At 40.6% G+C, this 23,527-nt stretch overlaps 1 protein-coding gene across 9 annotated transcripts in view; it reads left to right on the top strand.

Moving 5' to 3' along the window:
- Positions 1–23,527, top strand: part of ERBB4 (erb-b2 receptor tyrosine kinase 4) — a 633,162-nt gene that overhangs the window by 479,024 nt on the left and 130,611 nt on the right. For 5 of the 9 annotated variants that reach the window (XR_008467602.1, XM_054208001.1, XM_054207998.1 and 2 more), the window contains exon 16: positions 3,246–3,320. The exons of 1 other annotated variant lie outside the window; for it this stretch is intronic. Coding sequence is in view for 7 of the 8 variants with exons in the window: in XM_054208001.1 (XP_054063976.1) it covers positions 3,246–3,320 (75 nt within the window). In the remaining variant the exon portion in view is untranslated. Of the gene's footprint in view, positions 1–3,080; positions 3,126–3,245; positions 3,321–23,527 lie in introns of all 9 variants that reach the window. 3 more of the 9 variants (XM_054208002.1, XM_054208000.1, XM_054207995.1) reach the window with 1 other exon arrangement.

Raw genomic sequence — 23,527 nt, 5'->3', positions numbered from 1 at the left:
AAAACTTTGTTTTCCTTCGAAGCCAAAACCTGAGAAGTCATGGGAGCTTTATCAACACGTGTGTGGTCCAGAAGGGATTTCAAAGCAGAAGTACTGTCTTGCCTCTAAAGCTTTGGTGTATTTTTAGGAAGGCATTATGAATTCCAGATGAAACAATAGTGCAAATTCAATGGCAACAAACTCTGAATAAGAAACTGTTACTACTTTGTTGATGCAAAATTTCCTCCTGCCCCCGTTCGTGTTTCTTACTATCACCATCAATATGTGCTTCCTGTTAGCTAAGTAACCCCCTGGTTTTGAGTTGTCTGGCTTTATCCACAGCAATAGTTCGATGACCAGGTCATTGCCACAACTAAGGTTTTCTCCTGTCCAGACTTAATCTATTTATGCCATTGTATAATCAGTTTTGTTTGTTTCCAGTGACAAAGATTTTTGAGAATTCATCTGACTAGAAATGACTTCACTACTCCACGCTTGTGGACAGCTAAGACCCCCCTTTCAATCTTAAGGAAAACTGATGAAAGACAGTATTTGTGACAGAGGGGAAAAAAGGATTGTTTCAGGAAAAAACAGTTGTTACTCCAATTTTCAAAACTGTTTTAACTCATCATTTTCTTTCTGTAGAGCTAGAATGAGCTCCACATGTAATGTTCTGTATAAACTGCGTTGGACTGTTGTAAGGTACTGAATTTGTCATTAATAAATTGGCACGGATCAGTTAACCAGTTCATTTTACAGAGCAAACTCGGAAATGGAAATAGCCAGACTCCACACAGAAGAAGGAACCCTGGGGGTGATTGGAGTACCAGTGTGATGTACGATTGTGTCATGCTTGTACACAATATGTGTCAAAAAGCCTGAAACCAAGGAAGTTACTTCCAGGGGAAAAATAACTAATGACTTGGTGGTGCAAATCAACTTGTTAATAGATATCGCCATTACCGGCACAGGATTGTACTTTACTGCAGGTAATCAGGCCGGCCAGGCAGGGAGTAGGGAACTGTCAACACGAGAGCCCAAACCATTCTGTGATTCTGGGAGTAGGAGTAATGGAAATTGCACCTGGGCAGAGTCTTCTGTTTGGGGTTGGGAAATCCACTGAAGAGGATTACAGGTTTAAATAAAAATCAATGATATTTTAGCTTGGAGTGGGTGAGGTCCAAACAGCGCTCTCCTCTTGGATTCAAGTCCTGTTCTCCGAAAGTCTGAGAGAATAAATGTACCGATGTGAAATGAAGCCAAGGCAATAGGCTCTTTAGGTTAGTCTGCCAGTTATCTGAACTAGTAATGGGCTCTCAGACGTCTAATTTGAAGAGGGCCTTCTTTTTATTTATAGCAAGAGTCTGAGCTTAGCTTCTCTTGACGTGCCAGGACATGGAAGATCTGAACAACTTATTTTCAGCCTCCTTCATTACTGCAAAGAAAACCGTTACTGGTTTCCTGCAAATTGCTGGGAATACCATGAAAGGAAGAAATGTTGTGTATGGTTGAGACTGGTTAGATAGAATTCAGGCAGTCCTGAATTCTGAAGTCCTGGAGCCCAGGACAGCTGAAAGTTCAGAAAACACCCATCAAGAGTTCTTTCTGTAAAGTTTTTGAACTGCGTGTAAATCCACCTTTTCCACTTTATCCATTATCTGGCCACCTGGGTATTTAATGAATCCTTTTTATGTCTGCATATTTGCTGAAGGAAACCATTATCGAGGAAATCCTTACAATTTGTGTTTGCACATCACAGTTTTTATGTAAAAATAAAAATTGAAGTAAACAAACAAGAGGTAAGGTTCGCTGTCATTCTGCTCTCCCTTACGGGCAGGTGAGGGGAAATGGAATTCACTGAATTTACTTTCTAATGGCAGAGTGATAGCTAATTTAAATGCAGCAAAAGCTGATGAGTGGCAAGTGATGGTGAAGCGGAGAGGATCTCATGGGAGCTTATTTGGACTGTTTCAGATTTTTGACAAGCATATCCCTCTATCAAAGCCAAACTGAAAGCAGTAGACTTTAAAAAGAGTTGGGGATCCTGCCTTATTTTTAAAACTCGTCAACAGAAGTGAGTTTCAGTCTACTGATGTGTCAGATCCCCTGCTCCTCTAGTAGACATCCAGCTGAAGACCCTGTTCATAAAATGGTTCTGAAATCTTGTTAAAAAGTTGAAATAAGTGGTTTGGTTTCCTTAAAATTCTGAGAGCTAGATACTTCCCCATGGCTACAGAGGGACTAGCCAGGCATTCAGCACTAATGGACGTCAGGCTGTCTTAACCCCTAAAAGCTTCACTTTACGTGTCTCTGAGGACCCCGACTGCTGTGTACATGTGTAACTGACTTACTATTTGACTGCCCTGGACCTAGGACACCGCTTCACCTACGGCTCTTTATGAGGGCAAGGAAAATCCATGCATATCCGTGTTTTGCAGCTCTTTCCCTGTGGTTGCGCTTTAGTGCCGCTGCATAAAGCGATTCCCTGCATTCACCATTTGGTGAGCACCTGCTGATTTTGCAGGTGGAGGACCTTTGGCAGCATCTAAGGAAAGCAGAATAAAATGCCTGAATCGGCAGACACCATTTTGCTCTGGGTTTTGTTGTTGGAAGCTCATCCTTGAGCTTCCCTGCTAGAAACATAGTCAGCTTCCGAAATATTTCTGCAGTTGCCCTAGCAAGGAACTTAGAACAGAATGAACAATTGCGTCAGTTACAGAAAGAAAAAAAGTTTTGTATTGCGCTCCTAGAGGTCTCATCTTGCGAATGAGCAGCTTTTGTGCAGTAATGACTGGTTTGATGATTCAGAAAACATCCAGAAAAAGCAACTCTATTGTCAGGACTCCCACGTATGCAGGTGAAACCTGCCTTAAGTGTTGTTTGAGCCAAGATATGTCCAACCTTAGAGTGCTGTTTATGTTGCTATTATTGTTCCTGTTGCAGGCTTGTTTTTGTCACAAGCTATAATTTTGTGGTGACTTAGGTCTCTCTTGAGAATTATAATTAAGAATGTGGCACAAAGAGGGGATTCCTACTTCTTGGATGTGTAAATAACAGATTTCTCTCTTTCTCTCCCTGTTTTCAATTTGGATTTGCTGCAGGTGCATAGGGCCGCGTATTGAGGACTGCATCGGCCTGATGGATAGGTACTTGCTGAGTGATCGTTCCCTGTGTGTCTTCCATCCTCCACGTGTGGACAAGGGCGCATGCTTGTGCATGTCCTTGTGAATGGCAAATGACATCTTTTGTTCTGTAATTGCCTGCAGGTGTAGAGGTCCCGCTAGTCATGACTGCATTTACTATCCATGGACACGACAGTCCACTTTACCACAACATGCTAGGTAACATCCACCACTATTCCATTTTTCTGCACAAGGTTCTTCCCTGGTTTCCGTAGGAATGTTGTACTATCCAGTTTGTTCAGAAATGCAAGTTACGGGGAGAATATAATTTGTCCTTAAGTAATATATGCCTCTGAACATCCAAATCTACTTTTCCATTTGAAAGCCAACTAAATATCTTACTCATTTTGGCTGATTAGAAAGTACCTCTTTTTAAATTACTATTTTTAGGTTAAATCGATAAGGATTCAATTCTGAAATTTTCTCCAGAAATATGTGTTTCTTGATGAAATTTTACTAGATGTTAACGTGGTGAAAACTCTGGTTACATTGGAATTATTTTTTTTCCATTTGTTTTTTTTGTTTATTTGTTTAAGACAGACCATAAAAGCAAATGAAGCTTTTTCTTTCATACTACTTTCTTGGAAAAAAGTAAATGTTTCAGCAAAACTGAATTTCTTCCTTAATTCACATAACACTATTATTTGATTTTTTTTTCATTTTCTGTTAAAAAAAATAATAATTGTAAACTTGCAGCAATTTTTTCAGTAATGGCAATTGAAACAAATTAATGTAGGAAGACTCCCAAAATGTTCCAGTTATACTCTGCATTCTTTTACATCAAAGCCCTTCATTGCCATTGAGTTTGTTTATTTTTAAATTCAAACTGGTTAGTATGACTTCCAGGCTTTGGGATTACCGTCCTCAGCTAAGATTGGATGAAAAATGTATCATTTCAATCAACTTCACCTCATTAAGAATTTTACTTTGGTTTTTTTTATTGTCTTTAAAGAAAGTTCTTAAGGTTGCCTTTCCTTCCTAGTTGTGTACCTAATGTGAATATTCCTATTTATAGCTCTTGAGGGAGAACACCTTTAAAGTTGAAAAACAGTACTCTATGAATGCTATCAAATGGTATACGTGTTTAATTAAATCAGTATCAGTTCTGACAATTTATGGACCAATGAATAAGCAACAGAAAACAGATTTTCAATATTTCAATATTTTGTTTTAATCTTTCTGATGTGGGGTATCCAGTTTGAGATATTTCTGAGGGGGACTCATTTTCAGATGTACTCATCCAAAATGAGTTGCCCAAAACAAGCAATCAGTTTTAAAGGTCTCTATTTGATCAACTTTACTCAAAGCACAAATACAGAAAACTTGTTATTATTTGCATAAGTTTAAGGGGCTTACCAGACTACAGAGAATTAATGCCATGCTGAAGTTCTTTGCTTAAGTAACCAATTTAAAAAGAACATGATTTCATCAACTGACTTTTTAATCAGCTTCTTGAGGGAACATTGAGAGCTTCATACTAGGAAGACAACTTGTGGGCTGTAGTGTAGCTCTCTTGGAGCGTTACCGGCTGCTCGCTCTAGCTTCCTCTGATCGCCCAAAAGCCAGTCAGACCTTGGTCACTGTTTAATTCAAGTAGTGTAACTCCAAAACTTAGCTTTGCATTGAAAATGTTCACATAGTAGTAAAGTCTCTGTAGGTACTGCCAAATATCCACTGAATTTGATATCATCACAGTGGATGTTAGGTTGGGCCCTATATTTAAAAGTGGAGTTAAAGGAGCGGAACCTCGAACATGATGACACAAGACTAAAGAAGTGTTGTCTATCAGGGTGCCAGGCTTAAGCCATGTGTTAGCAGGCAATGCTTATTTTGCTTTTTACGTTGTGTAAATCGTAGGTTTTGTCTCCTTGAATCTACTGTGAAGGTAGTAAAGCAAATTATCAAGGGGGGCGGAAATGAAAGCAATTGTTTTACTCTGCTCAAGTGAATAATTTCCTGCTCCATTCAGTCTGAGGGGGAAGACCTTCAAATGTTTCCTTTAGATTTGGTGATTTTTTTTCTTGTCTCAACTTTGCTGAATTTATTTTAGGAAAATTACTGCACTGTGTTTAAATGTCAGCATGTATGTGTATTCTTTAACTTTCAAGCCGAAGAAGGAATTTCATACTTTTATATTTATTAGATTAGTAAAATTGTGCCTTTTTTTTGTTAAAATGGTTCATTTTGGGCTAAAAATAGGCAAAACTGCACTGGCAAAGTGATATTTTCTTATTACGGTTGGGGTGTAAATCAGCAATGGATGTGTTTCACTTTAGATAGAGCCTTCTTCGTGTCCCTTTAACAATTGCATGGCCTCCCTAGACTTATAGGCCTTACAATAATTAATAATCAGTTTTACCCTTATCCGTTTATTTGAATTTCTTCCATTGATGTGAATTAGCAGTGAGCTGAAGGGCACAGTTCTCGGCTGTTCGGGCAGCTGAACATGAGAGCAGGGCTCTGACCACAAACAAGGAGATATTTCTCATCCACCTATTTCCATTTTCATACCAGTGTTGCTTTTCTTTCCAGTTTTGCAGCTCGCAAATTGGTTTTGCCGTGATCCATTGACTTGACGGCTTTTGTAAGAGTCTGGTAGAATAGCAAAGGAATTCTTACTGTCGTCTTTAATAAAGATGAATCAGATGTGCATCAGTGGCTTGTTTTCCGGATGACCGCTGAAAGCAGAAAAACTGAAGTTATGTTTGGTCCCTTACATTTTGTGGAAAAAGAATTGTTACTTTTGGCATTGTGTGTCTTTCTGCATGGATGTCTGGGTTTTTTAAAACCTTTAGCTTCAGTAGAGTTCTGTCCAAAAGGATGCAAGAAACGCTTTTCCTGTTTCCAGCTCAGTGCCACGTATAAAGGCTGTTGTAGCCCTCTTCCTCTAGACTACTTGAGAGATTTTCTCAAATGACTGTTAGGTTACTTGCTGGATCTCATGTGTCTTTTTTTCCCTGCAAGAGCCCACATTTATTTTTGACATGTTCAATTTATCCTCACAAAGGCTTTCATTGTATTCTTAACTGCCAGGAAAAGTTCAAACTCTAAAGGAGTTAGAAGTCCCAGGAGAACTGAGTGCCTCTTCTGCTTGTGGTTAGTTGCAAATTCTGGTTATTGTCGTTACAGCTCTTGATTTACTGTGGTTGAAATCGTACAGCAGGGAAAGACTTTCCTCACATCGGTGACACACGTTCTGTCTGTATTTATACAGTGTTTAATTCACAGCGTCCCGATCCCAATGTTGTCTGATTGTAATTCCTGTGAGCCACAGTGTCAGTTTGCTGAGCAGATTTCCTGGCTGGCCTCTTTGGGCTGCTCAGATGGCAGAGAGGCCAGCACAGAATTCCCCATGCAAGGTGGAGTCCTCAGCTGGTGTGTTACTAACATCACCGCTTCTTTGTCTTCCTCTCTGTCTCCTTCCTTCCTTCCCTGCGTGCGCAGAATCTCAGCCCGGCAAAGAGAGAGGAGACAAGAGCCTTCTGTCCCGGCTTTTCTCAGCCATTCCTGGCTCCTCCTCTTGTTCTCTGCCTTTTGGAGGTGGGCGAGTAGGTACTAGATTATTACTGTAAGGCTTCAGTTTGGGTTCCTCCTTCTATATCAACCTTTCCTAGAAGTTACCAAAGCAAAGATGGAAAGCAGACGGAGGCTGGAGTGTCCCAGGGTGCCCAAAGGAGGTAGCCGTCCTCCTTCCCCACCCCTTGCTAGGATGACACTCCTCCTTTCACTACCTTCTGGCAACTGTAGTCAGTGGTTCCTTTGGGTGGAACAGCATACTTTCTAGGAGCTCTGGAACAAAGAGTGAAAGGAGCGTGCCTGCTTCAAAGAGTTGGATAACAATTGCCTAAAAGGAAGATTGAAAAACTGTAAAAATAATACTCTTCTGTCCATAAAGAAAATTACTCTAGGCAGGAACAAAAGCCTGGTTCTCCTAGGTTGCCCTGCTCCCAAGTCCACCAGAAGGGTTTGGCTAACTCGCTTATTGAAGCTAGGCTGTGGACAAAGTTTTTACTTAAAGTATGAATTTTAAATGTGTTCATCCTTCCTATGATCCATTCAGCTTAATACTAAGAGATCATCAAAGGAGTGAAGTTTCTGGTTTGCAGTGCGTGAGAGATTGCAAAGCTGAAGATGTGATCAGAAGCATGTGTTGGATATGATAGGAAAGAACTAGCGCCTTGATGTTATTGGTCTGAGTAAGCTGTTGTCTCTCTCTATTTGTGCCCTAAGAAAATTTCATTCACGTTTCCCTTTTAACTAAAAGAAACTAAATAGCCAAGACCACTGTTGTCAAGTGGTTACATAAAATGATGTGTAGATGTTAACTTAAATTACAAGCCTAATGCTAGCTTTAGATCAGCAAAGGATGTCCTCTCTACAAATCATCACTTCCTAAAAAAACCCACCTGTTTTTATGTAGTGCGTGTGTGTACAAGAGCTAATTAACAGTAAAGCCTATGTAATGCAGGCAAATCCTTTCATAGCTGTTTTGTACCCCTGCACAGTATGACTTCAATAGAATTTCGCAGCAGCTCTGAGGAGGTGATGGGGAAGGGAAACCACCTCTAATAAACTGTTTATGTTCATTGCTTTTATGGCACTCTGTTCCCTTGCTTGGAGGAAAGCTTTCCATATGCTCTGTATTTTTATAGAATAATTATAGGCATTCTGGAGGGGAAGACGAAGAGAAACTCTGTATAAAATAAGAGGAAAAGTAGGATATGCGAGTACAAACTAAGCTACATTACCTGATTTGTAAAAGATGCTACTTTTTAGAGACTTTTAATTTGGAGCTTTCTGATACTGTATCAAAACAGAGGAGTTGAAGAAACAGAGTTATATTTATTTTTTAAGAATCAAGACTAGAAGAAGAGGCGGTTTTTGATCCTGCTTCTGTGGGTTGGATTGAGCTTCCGCTTGATCTGTTTAGGGAGAGACTGATCAAGAAATCCCTGTTCTGTTGAGAACTTGCTGCTACTGAACTGGTTCTCAAACAGACCTTTGCTGTGGGCACTTTTGTTATCACGACATTTCACTGCTTGGAGCTTTAGGAGGAATACGTTTTGAGTACCCCTGTGACATGAATGAAAGTCACTGCAGTGATTTCTTGAGTTCCCCCACTTTTTATGGCTCCCACTTAGTAGAACTGGTCTAGGGGCCTAGGTGGCTTTTCCTTCTTTTCTGCTGCACAGATCTGACCACAGATAAAAAAGCTTTTGTATTTAATCTTTTGTTCTAAAACACGTTCAGAAAGATTTGTCTGGGACCTGCGAGGGTTTCTGCTTCATCTGCTTTACTCAGCAGGGTTGGCTGGTGTGGTTCCGTAGCATGGAAGGATTTGGTAGCATCTGCTGCTATAGGGAGAAATAAACTGTTAAGGTTGGTAGAGTGAAAGAACTAGAAGCAACTGTCACACAAGTATTTTTAAAATCTGTTCTGTGGTTCCAGTAGTTTGAGGATCCTGTTGAGATTGCAGCGGATAAAATAAGGCCAGAAATCTGATGTTTTGAGTGGTTTGTTCCACAGAGAGTGGAATATGAGTGAAATACTCTGGCAGTATATTAAGATTATTGATACTCATAGACCAGGTTTCTCAGCAGCTGTGCTCGTTTGATGGGTTTGGGTAATATTCATGATTGCACAGTGGTGCACACCAAACAGAGAAATGCCACGGTGAGGACACAGAAGTCCCCTTAGCATGTCTCCTTGTGGGTGTCGGTGTGGCAGTCCTTATTCAGTATGTCCCAGCCCTCAGGCCTTCTGCAGCTGCTGGGCTCCGAAGGCCCATGAGTGTAGCACCCAGTCTTAGAAAGCAAGCGAGCAGGTTTCTTGCAGAAATGTGCAGGGACTTGTATTTGGTCTGCTTAGCACACAAGGTAACATCGTGAATTTTGTAGTACATCTCTTATTCCCGAACTTCATGCCAAGCGTTCATTAAGTCCTGCCCCTTTGTGGCTTGAGTACAAGGTCCAGCTTGGTGAGCTGTGTGTTCAGCCCCACCTTAACAGCAAGCTGCTTGGTTTTATGAATAATGTCATGGAAAACATACAGAACGCACTAAACACAATATTTAGCAAGCACTGGAGTTTTGTCAGGTTGTAACCAAATTTCTTTGAATGCAGAGAGTTCTCAATAAAAGCTTTTTTTTTCCTTTGCTTTGCTACCACAAGTTGCAAAATAAATTTTCAAATACATTTAAAGTAAGAAAAGTCTTTCTTCAGAAAACTGACTAAATTATTTTTACTGAAACTGTGAGCAAAAAAAATAAGAAGCGATTAGGCCAGACATGATGGGTCACTGCTGAAAGACAAGAAGCATTAGGAACTTCCCAGTTGAAAATTGTTTGTTAGAATGGAAAACAACACACAGCCCTGTTGCAGAGGTCACTGCCTGTATTTCTCATCAGGCTGCATAAGCCTTGTGTTGGGTGTCTGGACTGGTTTGGCTACACAAATAATATACGCAGAAATAAAATTGTGCCATGAAGAAGTGACCTTATTATACAGCAACAGTATATATCTCACCACTCTCCAATGGGTTTCTTTTATGGCTTGAAATGAGGATTTAATTTAGATTTAATGTTGTTATAAATTAATTATCTATTATTAAAAATACATTTGTAGAGCTTTAGAAATATGTGAGATGTAGAGTTGTTTAAACCTCAGTGAATGGTTTCTTAATAATTCATTAATATTTAACATATAATAAATCAGAACTAAAGCATGCAGTCTTACTTCCAATCTACCTGCGTAATGCAGGATTTGTCGCTCTTTTGTATTTAGACAATTTACATGACAAATGCGTTTGAGTTTAGAGGCCAGCCAAGACTTCATTCTCTGCATTCTGGCTTACTCACCGTGACCTGTCAGGTGAGAAAGGAGCTGCAATTCTTGCATAAAACGGGAAGCTCTTCGTTGGAGTTCTTTACAACGGTCCACTGATAGTGGTGTGCTTGTGTTGTAAGCATCTATACAGACAAGTCTGCTTAATTAGATCTCTTCTGATCAAAGTTACTGTCTCAAGCAGTGCAATCTACTGTAGCCGGGGACTGCGTTTGCGGTAGATTTATTCCTTTATGGTATCTATGAAGTAATCTTCCAAGAATTTCCCCCCCTGCATACTGTTCCGTTGCCTATTTAAAAACAGTTAAACATTTGCTGGAATGATCAAGCATAGAACACTTGATGCAGATGAGAATTTGTGTTTGAAATCTGCAATTGACATTTCCTTTTTTGTTTTACATACAAAGGTATATGTTCTACTTCTCAGTTTCTTTGCAATGGTTTTTCCAGCATTAGATAAAAAATAGCAGATAACTCGTTAATGATGATAATGGTGTTCACAGTTGATCTTTTTCATTTCTTTTTGCAGAAATGGAAATACCAACTTTGAATTTGATAAGACATTTCGCAGTTTTACTAGTGTGTAGCATGTAAACACAATGGTAAGCTAATAAAACAAGCTACAGTTTTGAAGGAATTAACAAGCTTCTGCCTTTTGGTGCATCGTGTGGAAAGTTGTATGGCAGCAGTTACCAAAGGTGGGAGCATTACCACAAATACCAGCAACCGTGCAAGAATCGAGCATTAGTAAATCGAGCCATCAGACCAAATTACTTTATCCTGCTTTTTTTTTTTCCCTGTCATGCTGTGAAGTGAAGTTACAGGGTGGGAAAATGTCATATAAATTATCTGTACCCTTGGGCTTTTTGGATGAAGAGTTTCAAATAACTACATTCAAGTTGTAGTGAGAAAAGGGGGCCTAATACTAAACTCATTTCCCATGCAGTGCTCCCTCTCTGGTACTTCAGCATATTTTGCATCTCTTTTCTGTAAAGTAGAGGTATTTTGCTTCTTTTCTACCTCGTTATAATGGCAGTGGATAGAGTTGAACAAGGATGTAGACCCTGTACCTTCAGAGAGACTGACTGTTATCTCAGGACTGTATGTTAAAGAGGCTTTAGAGAAGAGCCACCAGGAATAATTAAAGCTTTGTACATTGTGCCTTGTAGTGAAGAAGTTTGGGAACTCAAACAGCTAAAGCTTATTTTGGCTGAAGGTTAAAGTGTAGAGCCTGATTATCATCTAGAAGGACATAGGTAAGGAACAAAAGTTTGCTGAAAGATGGTGCTAGTCTAGCAGACTGCAAAGGGGGGGTAGGGTGTCTGTCTGGCTGTGAGATAATTATATGGATGAAATCTGAGGAGAGACACATTCAAAGCAGCAAAATGCCAGTGCATTTCTAATGAGGATTATTAATCCCTGGAACGATTTCTCTTGGTAATGTTTTATTCTCCATCACTAAAGCTGTAAAATCAAGACCGGAACTTTTTCTCGCAAGCGCGATGGATGGGTGCCAAGCCTGTAGGCTGTGCTGCACAGATTCTCAGGCCAGAGGATTCCACTGGTTCCTCCTGTCGTTTACAGTGTGTGACAGAACACTTTCATGTCTGTGACGACAGTTTCCAGCTACGATCAGCTCTTGGCTTATGCTCTGTGATGAGGACCGAGTTCCTCCTTTGAATTTTGGTTCCTAGTACTGAGTTGGACACAGACAAGCAAATCTACCTGCCGAATACTGGGCTTTGGTTCCTGTCAGCTTTGGTGAGGCACGGAGTGAGTGTTCCAGGTGACTTTACCCAGGGTTTCTGATATCCTTGTTCATTAGCAGTTAGGTCAGTTAAAATTCTGAGGTTTCAGACTCTCCTTCAGATCTTACCTGTTCGACTGAACTCTCTTGCATCATGCCTGCATTCGCTTGAATGAGACATTTATTTTGAATAAATATAGTTGCATTTTTGTGTGTTAGTGGTTCAGCATTATTATTTGATGTCGTACAAACGAAGGCAAATTGTTTCCCATGACTGAGTTTCTCCACTAATGACACAAATTTGAAGGTCTGATTTATCCATCTCTATCAGGTTTTCTAAGCCTTAGATAACTAGTGAGGTACTTAAGTATCTTTTCTTATTCTGCAGTGCAGAGTCCTTTTATCTTTTTTCTTTTTTGTCCTCTCCCTCTTCTTATTGTCCCTCCCTTCCTTTCCTGAAAGATGCTTTGGTGGAGCTGTATCTTTGGTACTGTGAAGTTTTAGAAAGCGTGTTATCTAGGTGGTAGTTTTATTTGTATGTAACCTTTGAAAGTGAAGGGTTTTTAGGGATGACAGTACTTTTGTCAAAAAACTTCAGACTTTTTTTTAGTCTGATGTAAATTTCTAATGACACCATCTTCACACACTGGTGAACAAGCTCTTTTGCAGATATTGGCTGTTTAATCAATAGAAGATAGTGCAGATAATCATTTCTGTTGTTATCTGAGATAGAGCAAATGATCAAACAGGCAAGGAAAGATTGCGGGACGATGTGAAAAACGGGTACTGGCTAGTGCTGACTGAGCTTTTCGTTGGCAGAGAGTTGGGAGGAGCTTTGTAATTGCCTGTTCTGGTACATCTCTCGACAGAGCTGGTAATCCCTCATCCTGAAGAGCTGTGGCATTTATGCAGAAATTTGAGAACAAATTCAACCTTGCCATCAGGACAAAGGCCAGACTTTGGTTAAATGTGGTCCAGTCATGATGTAATCCCTGATTTGTAAATTATATGAAGTTTTTCTTGTGGTACCTGCAAGGAAAATCTTCTGAAATGCAATCAACCTTTTAAGTAAGAAGTGTGCACTATTTCCTCAAATAATTTGTCTTAGACTCCCAAAACCCTGCCTGTGACATAGTCTATCCATTAGAAACACAGGCCATCAAAGCAATACACTTGTTACTCGCCTCTTAAAATGCTCGCTTGGGTTTACATTACACGTTCTTATTTTACTTGCTGTTCCATTTTAACGCATAGTCGTCTACTTGTAGTAAACCTAATGATGTTTACAGATGTGACTGAAATGAAGTAGCATGGATACTTCTTAGAAGGCACAGAAGCCTTAAAGCAGCATAACGTGAGTGAAAATAAGAGGTGACAGTGGAAAAGTAGAAGCAAACAAAAGGACAGAAGATGTGCTTTTAATTATTTGTTACCATTTGTTTTGCTTCGGGTAATGCTGTTAAGGTTTGGCCAAGTTAGAACCCATAGGCTTGATGTCAGTGTGGCTAACTATAGTCTTACAGATCATGCTGAAGAGGAGAAAAGACGTTTCGATGCCTACTTTTGGCATCTTTTTTACTTTTTTAATCTTACTTTTTTAATCTGCAAATTAATCTGAGATCTGGGAGCATGGACCATGATACAGGGATCCTGTAGGTTGGTTGTATAGAAGCACAAAATCGGCAGTGACCTGGTAGACTGGAGTTCTACCAGGACTAATTCTAGTTGGGCAATTCACCAGCGTGGCAGTGGCCAAACTGGTCTCTTCTAAGTTCCCAGTAGGCTTGAATCAGCCATTGGGAAATTTTCAGTTCATTTCAGTGGGCTCTGTATCAGTGGGGATTGCTTTGTTTGATTGAAAAAACTTCCTTGAAGAAAATGTGGAAATTTCAGGAATAAATTGCCTCCTTCCCTGCCCCTCATGGTCTGATGTAGGGGGAGGAGGGAAAGTAAAAATTATTGCTGCATTAAAAACGGACCACTAGTTGTTAATATGCGTAGTCTCAGTCACAGTAAGGATAATAGACAAAGAACAGATTGAAGAGATAATATTCTAGCTTTAAAATAGTCCCATCTCCTGTAGATATGTTTTTCCCTCCCTGGTGGCAGCGATACCCTCTGCATGTCAATGACTGGGATGGGGATGCAGGGTAAGCTCAGCGCTGTCTCACTGCTGCAGCTTTGCTGAACTCGCTCTGCTTTCATTTCCTGGATCAACCAGTGCATCAGGCGCCAAACTCCGAACTTTGGGATGTTTGAGTCATCTTTTAATCAATGGATTTTTACAATAAGGGGGCTCTTTCCCTTTCCAGGAAAATTCCAGTGAGAAAAAGGCAGTTAATAAGAAAGCAAACCCAAACCTATAGCCGTAGCAGTATGTTTGTGTGTATTCTCTCTAGCTGGTTTCATCTACCTTTTTGTGCTCTTCTCACTTAAATACTTGAAATACATATGTTTTTGAAGTGGGACGAGGGGCAATCCATCTGTCCCTTACGATAGAGGTGGGGAAAAAAGATATCTGAGCCTTCTCTCTCTTTTTTTCTTGAGCCAGAGAGGCTGGTACTTAGGTTTGGGGATTTGGTGGTGGGGGAGAGGAAGGGCTTTGTGGCTGAAAGAGGAAAAAGAGATTTATTTTTTTTAAAGCTGGATCACCATTTCCCTGTTTGCTTGGCCTGCTCAGTTCCGGGAGTTTAGCAGCTATTGGAAGAGTATTTTTAACATTTGGAAGATAAGGTGGTATCTGCAATAAATTCTGGAATGTACTATCATACTGCAATTTGGGAGAAGGAAAAGCTGTTTTACTAAACTATCATTTGCCTTTATGTGGGCCATACTGTACTGCAACATAATCATAATAAAACAGCTGTTGTAAAGTCTAGGTTACTCTGAGCAGTATCCATGCCATGGACACAAGCTGGTTTTCTAATCAAGTCACATCTGTGACTACCAAGATGATGGGAGGTTACTGGGTACAGAGACACAAAAAAATCATCAGTGGAGCTGAGACTGGAAGATGAGGATAATATTCCCAAAGACTGGTTTCCCTTGGCTTGCTTTACAGCCAGTGAAGTGAAATCGATTCCTTTGGGTGGCTGTGGGTATGGAGGAGAGGAGTGAAGGTGGGTGGGGTCGCAGCTTCCGAACGGAACTTTTTTTTTTCTGAATGGCCTCTGGGGAAATGCTGGCAGTGGGATGATGACTAGAATTAAGAGGAGTTGCAAGATACACCAGAGTTTCTCTCTGCTCCACTTGGTAATATAAGAAATACTGGGAGATGACTGATAAGTTATGGACATAGAAGAATTTTTGGGGATATTATTGTATAGGGGATGACCGTGTATAAACCTTGCGTGAGAAGGAGGATCTCAACTTTACGTGAGTTTTTCCCCATAATCAAATGGGATTTTCCAATGACTGATATAATTTGTGTAGGGTGTTTAGATCAAATGCCGTCCTCGTAAAATAATAGTGATAAATCCAAAAGCAGCATCAGGCATACTCATAAATAAATTCCTTATACCCTGCTCTTCATCTACCATTGATTCTACTTGATAGTTATGAGCATTGGCTGCATTTATTCCCTGCTATGCTCCAAAAAGATAAATTCTGCATATTTATAACTCAAATGAGGAGTAGGTAAAATGTATGTTGAAGTTAATAGCATCATGGCCATCACTAGTATTCTAATAAATGCCTCAAATGCTATATTTATAGATACATTTATACCAGTGTGGAATGACGTGTTACTATGTTGAAGTGTTACTATTTTGATTTAGAGTTTGAAGGAAAAATTTTTAATCCTATGTGTTCGTGTGTATATCTACGCATGAATGTATGTAATACATGCACAATACATGGGTGCATATTTCCAAACCCATTCTTCTACAAGTCCTCCATGCACTCTAGTCTTAAACATAGGGTCAAAAGATGCTTTAATGCCACCACTTGTTAAAAAGTCTTGTACAGAATCTGTTCTTACAAAGGAGAAACATAAAGTCATGAAGACTTGAGGAGGGAATCCGGGACAGAATCTCAGATTTGATCCCCAAATACAGTCAGTGAAGGTTCCCTACTGTGAAATACTCCTGGAGCTGGCGAAAGCAAACACTCACTGCCCCGTATGAGTCCAAGCTGGAGCAGGAAGGCGTCCAGTGTTCACAACCACTTAGACAAAAAAACTGCTCTGCGCTCCTTAAATCTTCTGAACAATTGACTACTCAGGAAAGACTGGCAGTCCAAAAAACAATCAAAAGGGGCAGGTGTAAAAAGAGAGATCAATGCATTTTCAAAAAAAGGCAATGATTTGTGAAGTAAAGTAAAAATGAGAGGCATGGGGTAGAGAAACCTTCCTCTTGCAGCTCCGTAAAGGTAGGCAAACCACCAGTGCAGTCCTGCAGGCAAGGTTTTGCTTAGTCGCGTGTGGGTTTGGATTTTGTTCCGATGTTGAATAGCTCACCTTCAGCAAATGCTTAACTGGAACTTAAGTGAGTTGCAAGCACTTTCCACCAGTGGAATTTGGAAAGTGTTTTAAAAAATAGCAGAAGGAAGAGCCCAGTATTCAGTTTTTCTCCTGATGGTTATTTAAAATACTCCTGAACATTCCTTCCTGTCCTCTATTCTTTATGGTTTGATTTATCACCCAACTGAAGTGTATTTCCCCTCTGTCCTGTACCAAATATTGAGTACTAAAAATTTTAGAGAACAAAGTAGTGAATGTCTAATTCATCATGAATACATGTCCTCAGAGATCCGATTGTTTGTCCAAGCTCTGGAGCATACACCTATCTACATAATTGTTTGCTAACTGTAAAGAAAAAATGGCATGCATTAGCCTGACTCAAGCTACCACCTGAAATGTTAATGACTTCCTATTAACACTGACTGCAGTATTCGCTCATCTGTGCCATCACTGGTGGCAAAGCTGAGGGCAGGTTGAAATAATTTCGGAGCCATTTAGTCTCCAGTTCAGCCTTCTGCTTGAGAAGTTGTACAGGATGTAGGGTGAAGGTAATTGGCCTGCCCGTGGCTGCTAGAACATATAATAGAAACCAAAATGTAGCAATGAAGAAAACGGTATACAAATCTGCCCTGAACACCTATTGCAGAGGGAGGGAGTGTTCCTCCTCGATTTCAACGCCACTTCTGTGCTAGGTTTTGTATTCTGTACGTGACCCAGCTCCCATTGAACGTTTTGGCTATCTACTGATTTAATACAGGCACTACCTTGCATTGCTCCAGCTCCTCGAGCGATGTTACAACGCTCTGCCTCAGACTGTGCTACTCTGTGGTTAATGAACAGAAAGCACTGCCACCAAAGTAGTCTCGGCATATAATGTCATACAGGAAAATGCGCTTTATGTTTCTAGTTGAGAAAACCATGTTTTCTTATTAATAATTTCATGTACACAGACGTAATGGTAGAGCCAGCTGACTGCAACTGGTTGCAGAGAAGCAGGCTGCGCTGATTGCTTCTAACAGGAATGCTTTATGCAGAGAGGAACTCTTTGAGCTAATGTTGATGCGTTTAGTTTCAGAGCAGTCTGTCAGCACCCGTGGCCATTACAGGTCTAGTTTTCTTTATTTAAAGCAAAATACTACTCTTCCCAAAGAAAATGGGAAATTCGACAAGTTTATAGAGAGGATTGTTCTTTTACTTGATGACCTGGCTTCACCTGTGAGTCCAGTCTAGTGGATTTAACTGGCTTTCTGTCACAGATAAATCAATCTATATCATATGGGCCTGACTTGGCATATTTTACAAGGAACATTAATCTGTTTACTTAAAGCACAAGCCTCAAAACAAAGTCACTGTGCAAGTTCTTAACAATAAAATTCCTGTTTTATGTTGTGGCAGAAGAGAAAAATCTTAGCATAAAAATACCAGGGGTGCAAGAGATGTCAGGTGGGCTTTTCAGTGTTACAGGGAGAGAAGCCCGTGAAAAGCCTCCGTATTGATACTGTAACCCCAGAGAGGTCACAATTTATTCCCAGTTGACTGTATTAAAGGGGAGTTAAGATTGAGAGCTCTTAGTAATTTGTGGTAAACACATAATAGAAATTTGGTTATTCTGCAAAATGACGCCATTCAGTTTTAAACTAGTTTTAAGGAAATCCAGTGTGCACTGTGTGTGCTAAATAATACTAAAGATGTCGTAAATTTATAATCAATACGTATTAATGTCTAGAATTCTAGGCTATATTAATTTTCAAAGCTATACCTAATATTTTTTTTCTTTGTCGTCATTTATTTTCTGAGTGACATGAGGAATCCTACCTTTAAAAAAAGAAAAAAGGGGCATGAGTAGGACACACTTTTATAACTTAAGAAACACATATAATATATTTGCTTGCATCTGGTTAGTGTTTTGTTTTCAGTAAACACTATGGTAACCAGAATATGTGCAAGCCTTCAGTAAATGATGTCACTGTACGTTAAACATTTTGAGGTATCCAAAGAGCACGGTCGCTCTCAGCACCACGTCCTGGCGCGTGGGGCACCGGAGGAGGGAAGTGTGTTCGCTGCCAGTCAGAGACCGCAAGGCTCTGGTCTGCACATCTGCTTCTCGCTTGGCAACAACGGTGAAAAAACTTTGAGCATACAGATAATTTCATTATAGTGATCTAGAAATGTCCTCAAATACTTGGTTCAATAGAGGACCCAGTGTGAGTAAGGAAAAAGCAATTTCGTCTGTAGGTACCTGTTTGTCAGCATTTGCCTTGTCCAAAGCGAAAACTGTGTTTGATGTTTAAGTGCTGCATGGACCCAGACGCAGGCTACGACATTGTGGTCATTTTGCATATTGAAAAGTTGTGGCTAGAACCACCTGCCACCAGAGTTTAACTACAGCTTGTTGACAGTACAATGAAATGCTGTTTGCCCATACCTAGATTAAACGCGGAATTGGTAGGAATTGTGAGATCAGCTGTGAGTTAAAATTTGTGTTTCCGCACGATAAAAACTCCTAATCTGTACATAAATGGTGACATTTGTCAGTGTACAAACACCCTCAGATTAGGTGGAGAAGGGGGGGAGGGAGCCTTGTTCTTGAAAAAGAAAAGGATGACGCAAAGCACATCTTAATGTGAGTAATAGTAGATGAATTCTTCCCACCCTGGTGAACACCAGGCACCCTGGAAGTTGTGGCGGTAGAGCTCTGCCAGGGGAGTGCTGCACAGCAGAGAGAAGCTATTAAAACATGCACAGATCTGCTTCCCAGTCTGGTTGTTTATCTTGTATATTTTAAATACTAGGATTATCATTCCAGGATTAGCAGAATCTGTCAGATTTCTAAAAGTGCAGCTGCAAAGTCAGCTGAACTCCCCACCGATGGAAGGGGTGAGGAATGCAGAATGTAGGAATCGTCCATCAGGAAAAAATAATGCCTTGGTAACAAAAATCTACAAGAAGCAACTACTTCTTGTAGCAAATATTCAAGGTTGTAATGAATCCTGTTTGGCTATAAATATAAAACTCAAAGGCAAGGAAGGTGGGGCAGATCGGGGCAGACACTTGAAGCCCTCTAACAGCTCATCTTCACAGCTCCGTTTATTTCCCCCCTGTATTAGGTGGGTGAATGCCAAGGAGAAAAGCAGGTGTTCTCTCTCAGTGTTACGCCATGGATCACAATGCCGCTTCCTTTCCCCCTTCTGCCGCGCTCTCTTTCCAGTCGAGAGTATGAGACCGTGTACTCATCTAAATCAGTAATTAAGCTTTAATACCTGGTCTCAAAGCACCATGGGATTGCAGATGTTCTGATGTTTTGGAGTGGATGGACTGATACAGGGCCCCCTCTTGAGCATCCTTGTCCATCTTGGATTACTAACTTTGAACTTCTTGTCTCAGTTTTGGTGTGTGGGAGTGGGTGTTACATACTTCTAAACATGGAAACACAGTACACATTTAAAAGGAAATATATATTATTCATTTCTCCTAAGGGAATACTAGAATCTTACTTTCATCTTTTAGCCACAGATACACCATTTTCAGTTTAAAAGGCAGGATTTTTCCCTCCCGCTTCCTCCCCTGCTGCTGCCTTTTCCAATCATTAGGAATTCTGGCCTCAGCTGAGGGCAGGGCTGGGGGATAGCAAATTCGTTATGTAGGGTTGAATTATGATTCAGGGCCACGTTTCTTGAACTGCCAAGTCTATTTTGGTGAGCATGAAGTCCGGAAACATGTAGCAAAGATTGTTTTCATCCTCTGGGGTAGATTTTCAGTGTGTAAAGGAGAGCAGTAGCTGTATCAGGAGTTTCCTGTTGGGTTCGTGGTGGAGCTGAAAGAAATGTGAGCTGGGATACACTTCTGGTTGTCCATTATTTATGCTGGCTGGGCAGGACTGACATGGAGCTACCTCTCCTTACTTGACTTCAGCCTTTTTTGAGCCCTAAAAACAGAGAAATGGGGCCTCCATGCTTTTAAAAATGACTTTAACAAAATGAGGTTTTTTATATAGCGGAATTTTTGTCTCTGCATCAACATTGCTCCTGTTAACTTTAATGGAATTATTTTTAAGTGGGCGTGCCACCAGAGGTAAGGAGATCTGCGTGTCCGGGTGTATATGAAGCTGAACCTTTGCTTAGATGCATATGCAAAAAAAGGAGTGGATTAAAAAGGCAAAATGAGATAGATGTTTCTTGTCTCCAGCAGCATCTCTGGCAGCGCCACCTTGCAGGGATCTGTGTTAAACAACCTTAACAATTAGGTGAAAGAAAGGCAACAGCATGCTAATGAGATTCAGCGGGGTATTAAAGATAAGACACTGCAAACACAAAAATAGCAGAGAAATGATAAAGGAGACTTGAAGTTGTTGGCAAAATAGATAGAAAAGCAAACTCAGCCTAATGAACATAAGTAAAAATAACCTAAATGAGGCAGGTGACATGCAGAAAGCTGGGCTTAGAGAATAATCTGTGTGTGTGGTTGGAAAAAACAGTGAACTGCGCTGCTGGTACCAGAAAGCACCAAAAGCAGTGATTTGTCACTCGGTATTGTGGCAAATAAAACACACGATTGTGGACTTCGGGGCTCAGCTCAGTAGCGGAGTGAGGAGAAGCTGTGTGGTGTGCAGTCGCGTCCGTTTAGGTCTGTGATGTTTGTGTCTGTCGTGACCGTTATGTGAGGAGAGTGAACTTAGGCGTGAAGGAAGCTGATCACTATTTGAGTTCAAAATAAAATTTTTTCCGCATTACAGTTATTTGTTTAGCATTTAAATACATTTTTTCCCCCACACCTTATATTATTCCTCTTACACTCCTTTTTTATGCTTGCTTAATACTGCGTTTAAATGGTACTTCCTGCAAATTCAGATATAATGTGCAATTACAGCACATTAATGACTAAATGCTTGTTTGGTGAAGTTTTTGAAAATTATTTGCCTTTTTCTGAATTCACTACCAAAAATGATGAGGACTTTCTTTTAAAGTCAATGAGAGCTAACGCAACGGATCATAAAGAACCCCCGTACTCTATAACAAGAAAAGGGCTGCAAGGAATTTGTAACTTCATTTTATTTTCTTCACTAGTTGTTGTGTCTGCTTTGGAACTGTTTCCTTATTGTGGTCTGTCATGTAAATATTGTTTGGACCATTTTTAGGGTACACAGTACCATGAAACTCTAACTATTTATTTTGAAAGCTGTTATGATAGTTATTTAATATCCACTTTAAAGCTGAGAGGTCTCCTGCCTGTTTTTGTCAGTCTGTGGTTTGGTGGTGTTTGTTAAAAATTATATGATTGTTCATACAGCATAAAACCAAAATAATATTCCTCTGCTCAAGAACATTAGTCAGCACTAGCTCCATAGAAGTCTTTTGATGTCCACTGTTTTTCATAATTGCCTATTAAAGAGTTTCTTGCATCAGCATCATGAAAAGCACATGCAAATGAAGAGGAGCATTGGTTTGGGTGGATATGCCAGGCCTTTCATCTAAGCTCTGCAATCAAAATCAGCAGAGTAAGCAATGGGATGAGAAAGGGGAACGTGTTCTAGGGCCAAAGTAGATGAAGGAGGAGTGCCTCTGCCTGAGGAGTTGCTGATACTGGACTTGTATTTCCCAAACTTCATAATCCATTTTGCAGCCAGACAACGCTCAGCTTCCTTTCTTTGCAGGCTTTACAGTTTCCATTGTAAAGTCTTTGAACTGTAATAGGCCTTACAGTGTTGTGTAGCGTTAATGTGTTTTCCCTGGGCAAACATGATAGTGGTGCTTTAAACACGGTGCATTGATAAGTAGATGTGGGAGTCTGAGGCTTTGTCTCTATTAACATGAACTGGGTGACGTGGTGGGATTGCATGTGGAGGATGAAATAGGTAATGGTCCCAGTGTCTAGGCTATGTTTGCTGCAAGGGATTTTCCTTTGGGTTAGCTCTAGTTTGATCCTGTGGACCTCAATGCCAGTTAGATGTTGGAGCACACTCAGAAATGTATCTTCTGGTTGGTATCTGAAATGAATCCAGCTTGTGAGCTTTGAGACCAATCTGAACCAACTGCACTGACAAGGGACGGTTAGGCCAGTTTAGAGATGGGCTTCAAAGCAGTGCTCAGCGTAGACACACCGTAACATACCAAACCAGTTTAGATGGCACTGCTTTCCACTGCTCAGCATTCAGACATGACCGAGGAAGGCTGTTAAAGCAGAGCAGTCTTGACAATGGTTGACCTACTTCCTGTAGTTACCAGGCAGTGGTTTCAGCACCATTTATACTCTGCAGTTGTCATGCTGGCTCTTCTTACCCATCTTTTCAGCTATTGTCCAGCTGATGTTGGAGGGATCTTAAATGCTGTGAGTGTGTTTATGCTAGGAAGTTGTTGGTATTCTGTGAAAATCCCTAATTTAAAGGTTTGGTTTGGAGGCTGCTACCCGCCCTTCAGAAACAGGGCAAGGAGAGAGAAAGAAAACTGAGTCAGAGCCGCTATCGCTTTGACTTGTTCTTTGGAAGGAGCCTGCTTCTCTCCACTGACTGTGTAGGCGACCTCCAGATGTGGGACCAAAGTCGAACAGTGACTCTCTGAGACAGTCTTTTTGTTTTGTGCTTGTATAGGATCTGCCACGATGCCAGCCTACTGTATCTTATCACTGTGGAAAATCAAGTTAGTAATTGTAGCTCATGCTGCTCAAGATCCTGGAAAGCTGAAAGGAGTTTTAAGGAGTAGTGGGGGGACAACAGGCCTTGTGCAAAATCTGAGCCTCACTTGGCGTCATTCACAGGAGTTTTTTGGTCTGGAATTTGGTTGTGCTGAGAAACCACAGCAAAACCAGATGGGTGCAGCCATAACCCCCAACCAAAATGTTTGTGTGTAATAGTTATGAACCGGGAGTTCCAAGAGGGTGCATGGTCCTAATAATGAACTATGTTGTTTGTGTATAAATATCCTCGCCTTGAGGAAGGGGTATGAGTATGACGCCTCCAGATTTGTCTGTGAAACACCAAGTTTGAAGTTGCCCGTCACTCCCTCAATGCACAAGCCCATGAGTTAATGTAGATGGAGCCAAAGAGTAAGCGTAGTTAAAGCTCTTGCAGGAAAACTGCAGATACCTGTATCCTCATTTTGCCATTGCAGATTTGCGTTTGCCATCAAAGTGCATGTTGTATCTCCTTGTCCACACGACTCCTCACATGTGCATGGTGGTTTTGAAAAAAGTAGAATTGGTATATTGATTAAAAACGAGAAAAGTCGTACCATATGTTAATGTGTTTCCCCTGACCTCCCATTTGGACTGACTTAGAAATTCTGGTCACAAGACAGTTAATAAGCTTTCCAAGTGATTGTGTTTT

This window comes from Rissa tridactyla, chromosome 7, assembly GCF_028500815.1.
Source record: "Rissa tridactyla isolate bRisTri1 chromosome 7, bRisTri1.patW.cur.20221130, whole genome shotgun sequence".
Lineage (NCBI taxonomy): Eukaryota > Metazoa > Chordata > Aves > Charadriiformes > Laridae > Rissa > Rissa tridactyla.
The sequence above is the reverse complement of the archived record's forward strand: the minus strand, read 5'-3'. Positions and strand labels throughout refer to the sequence as shown.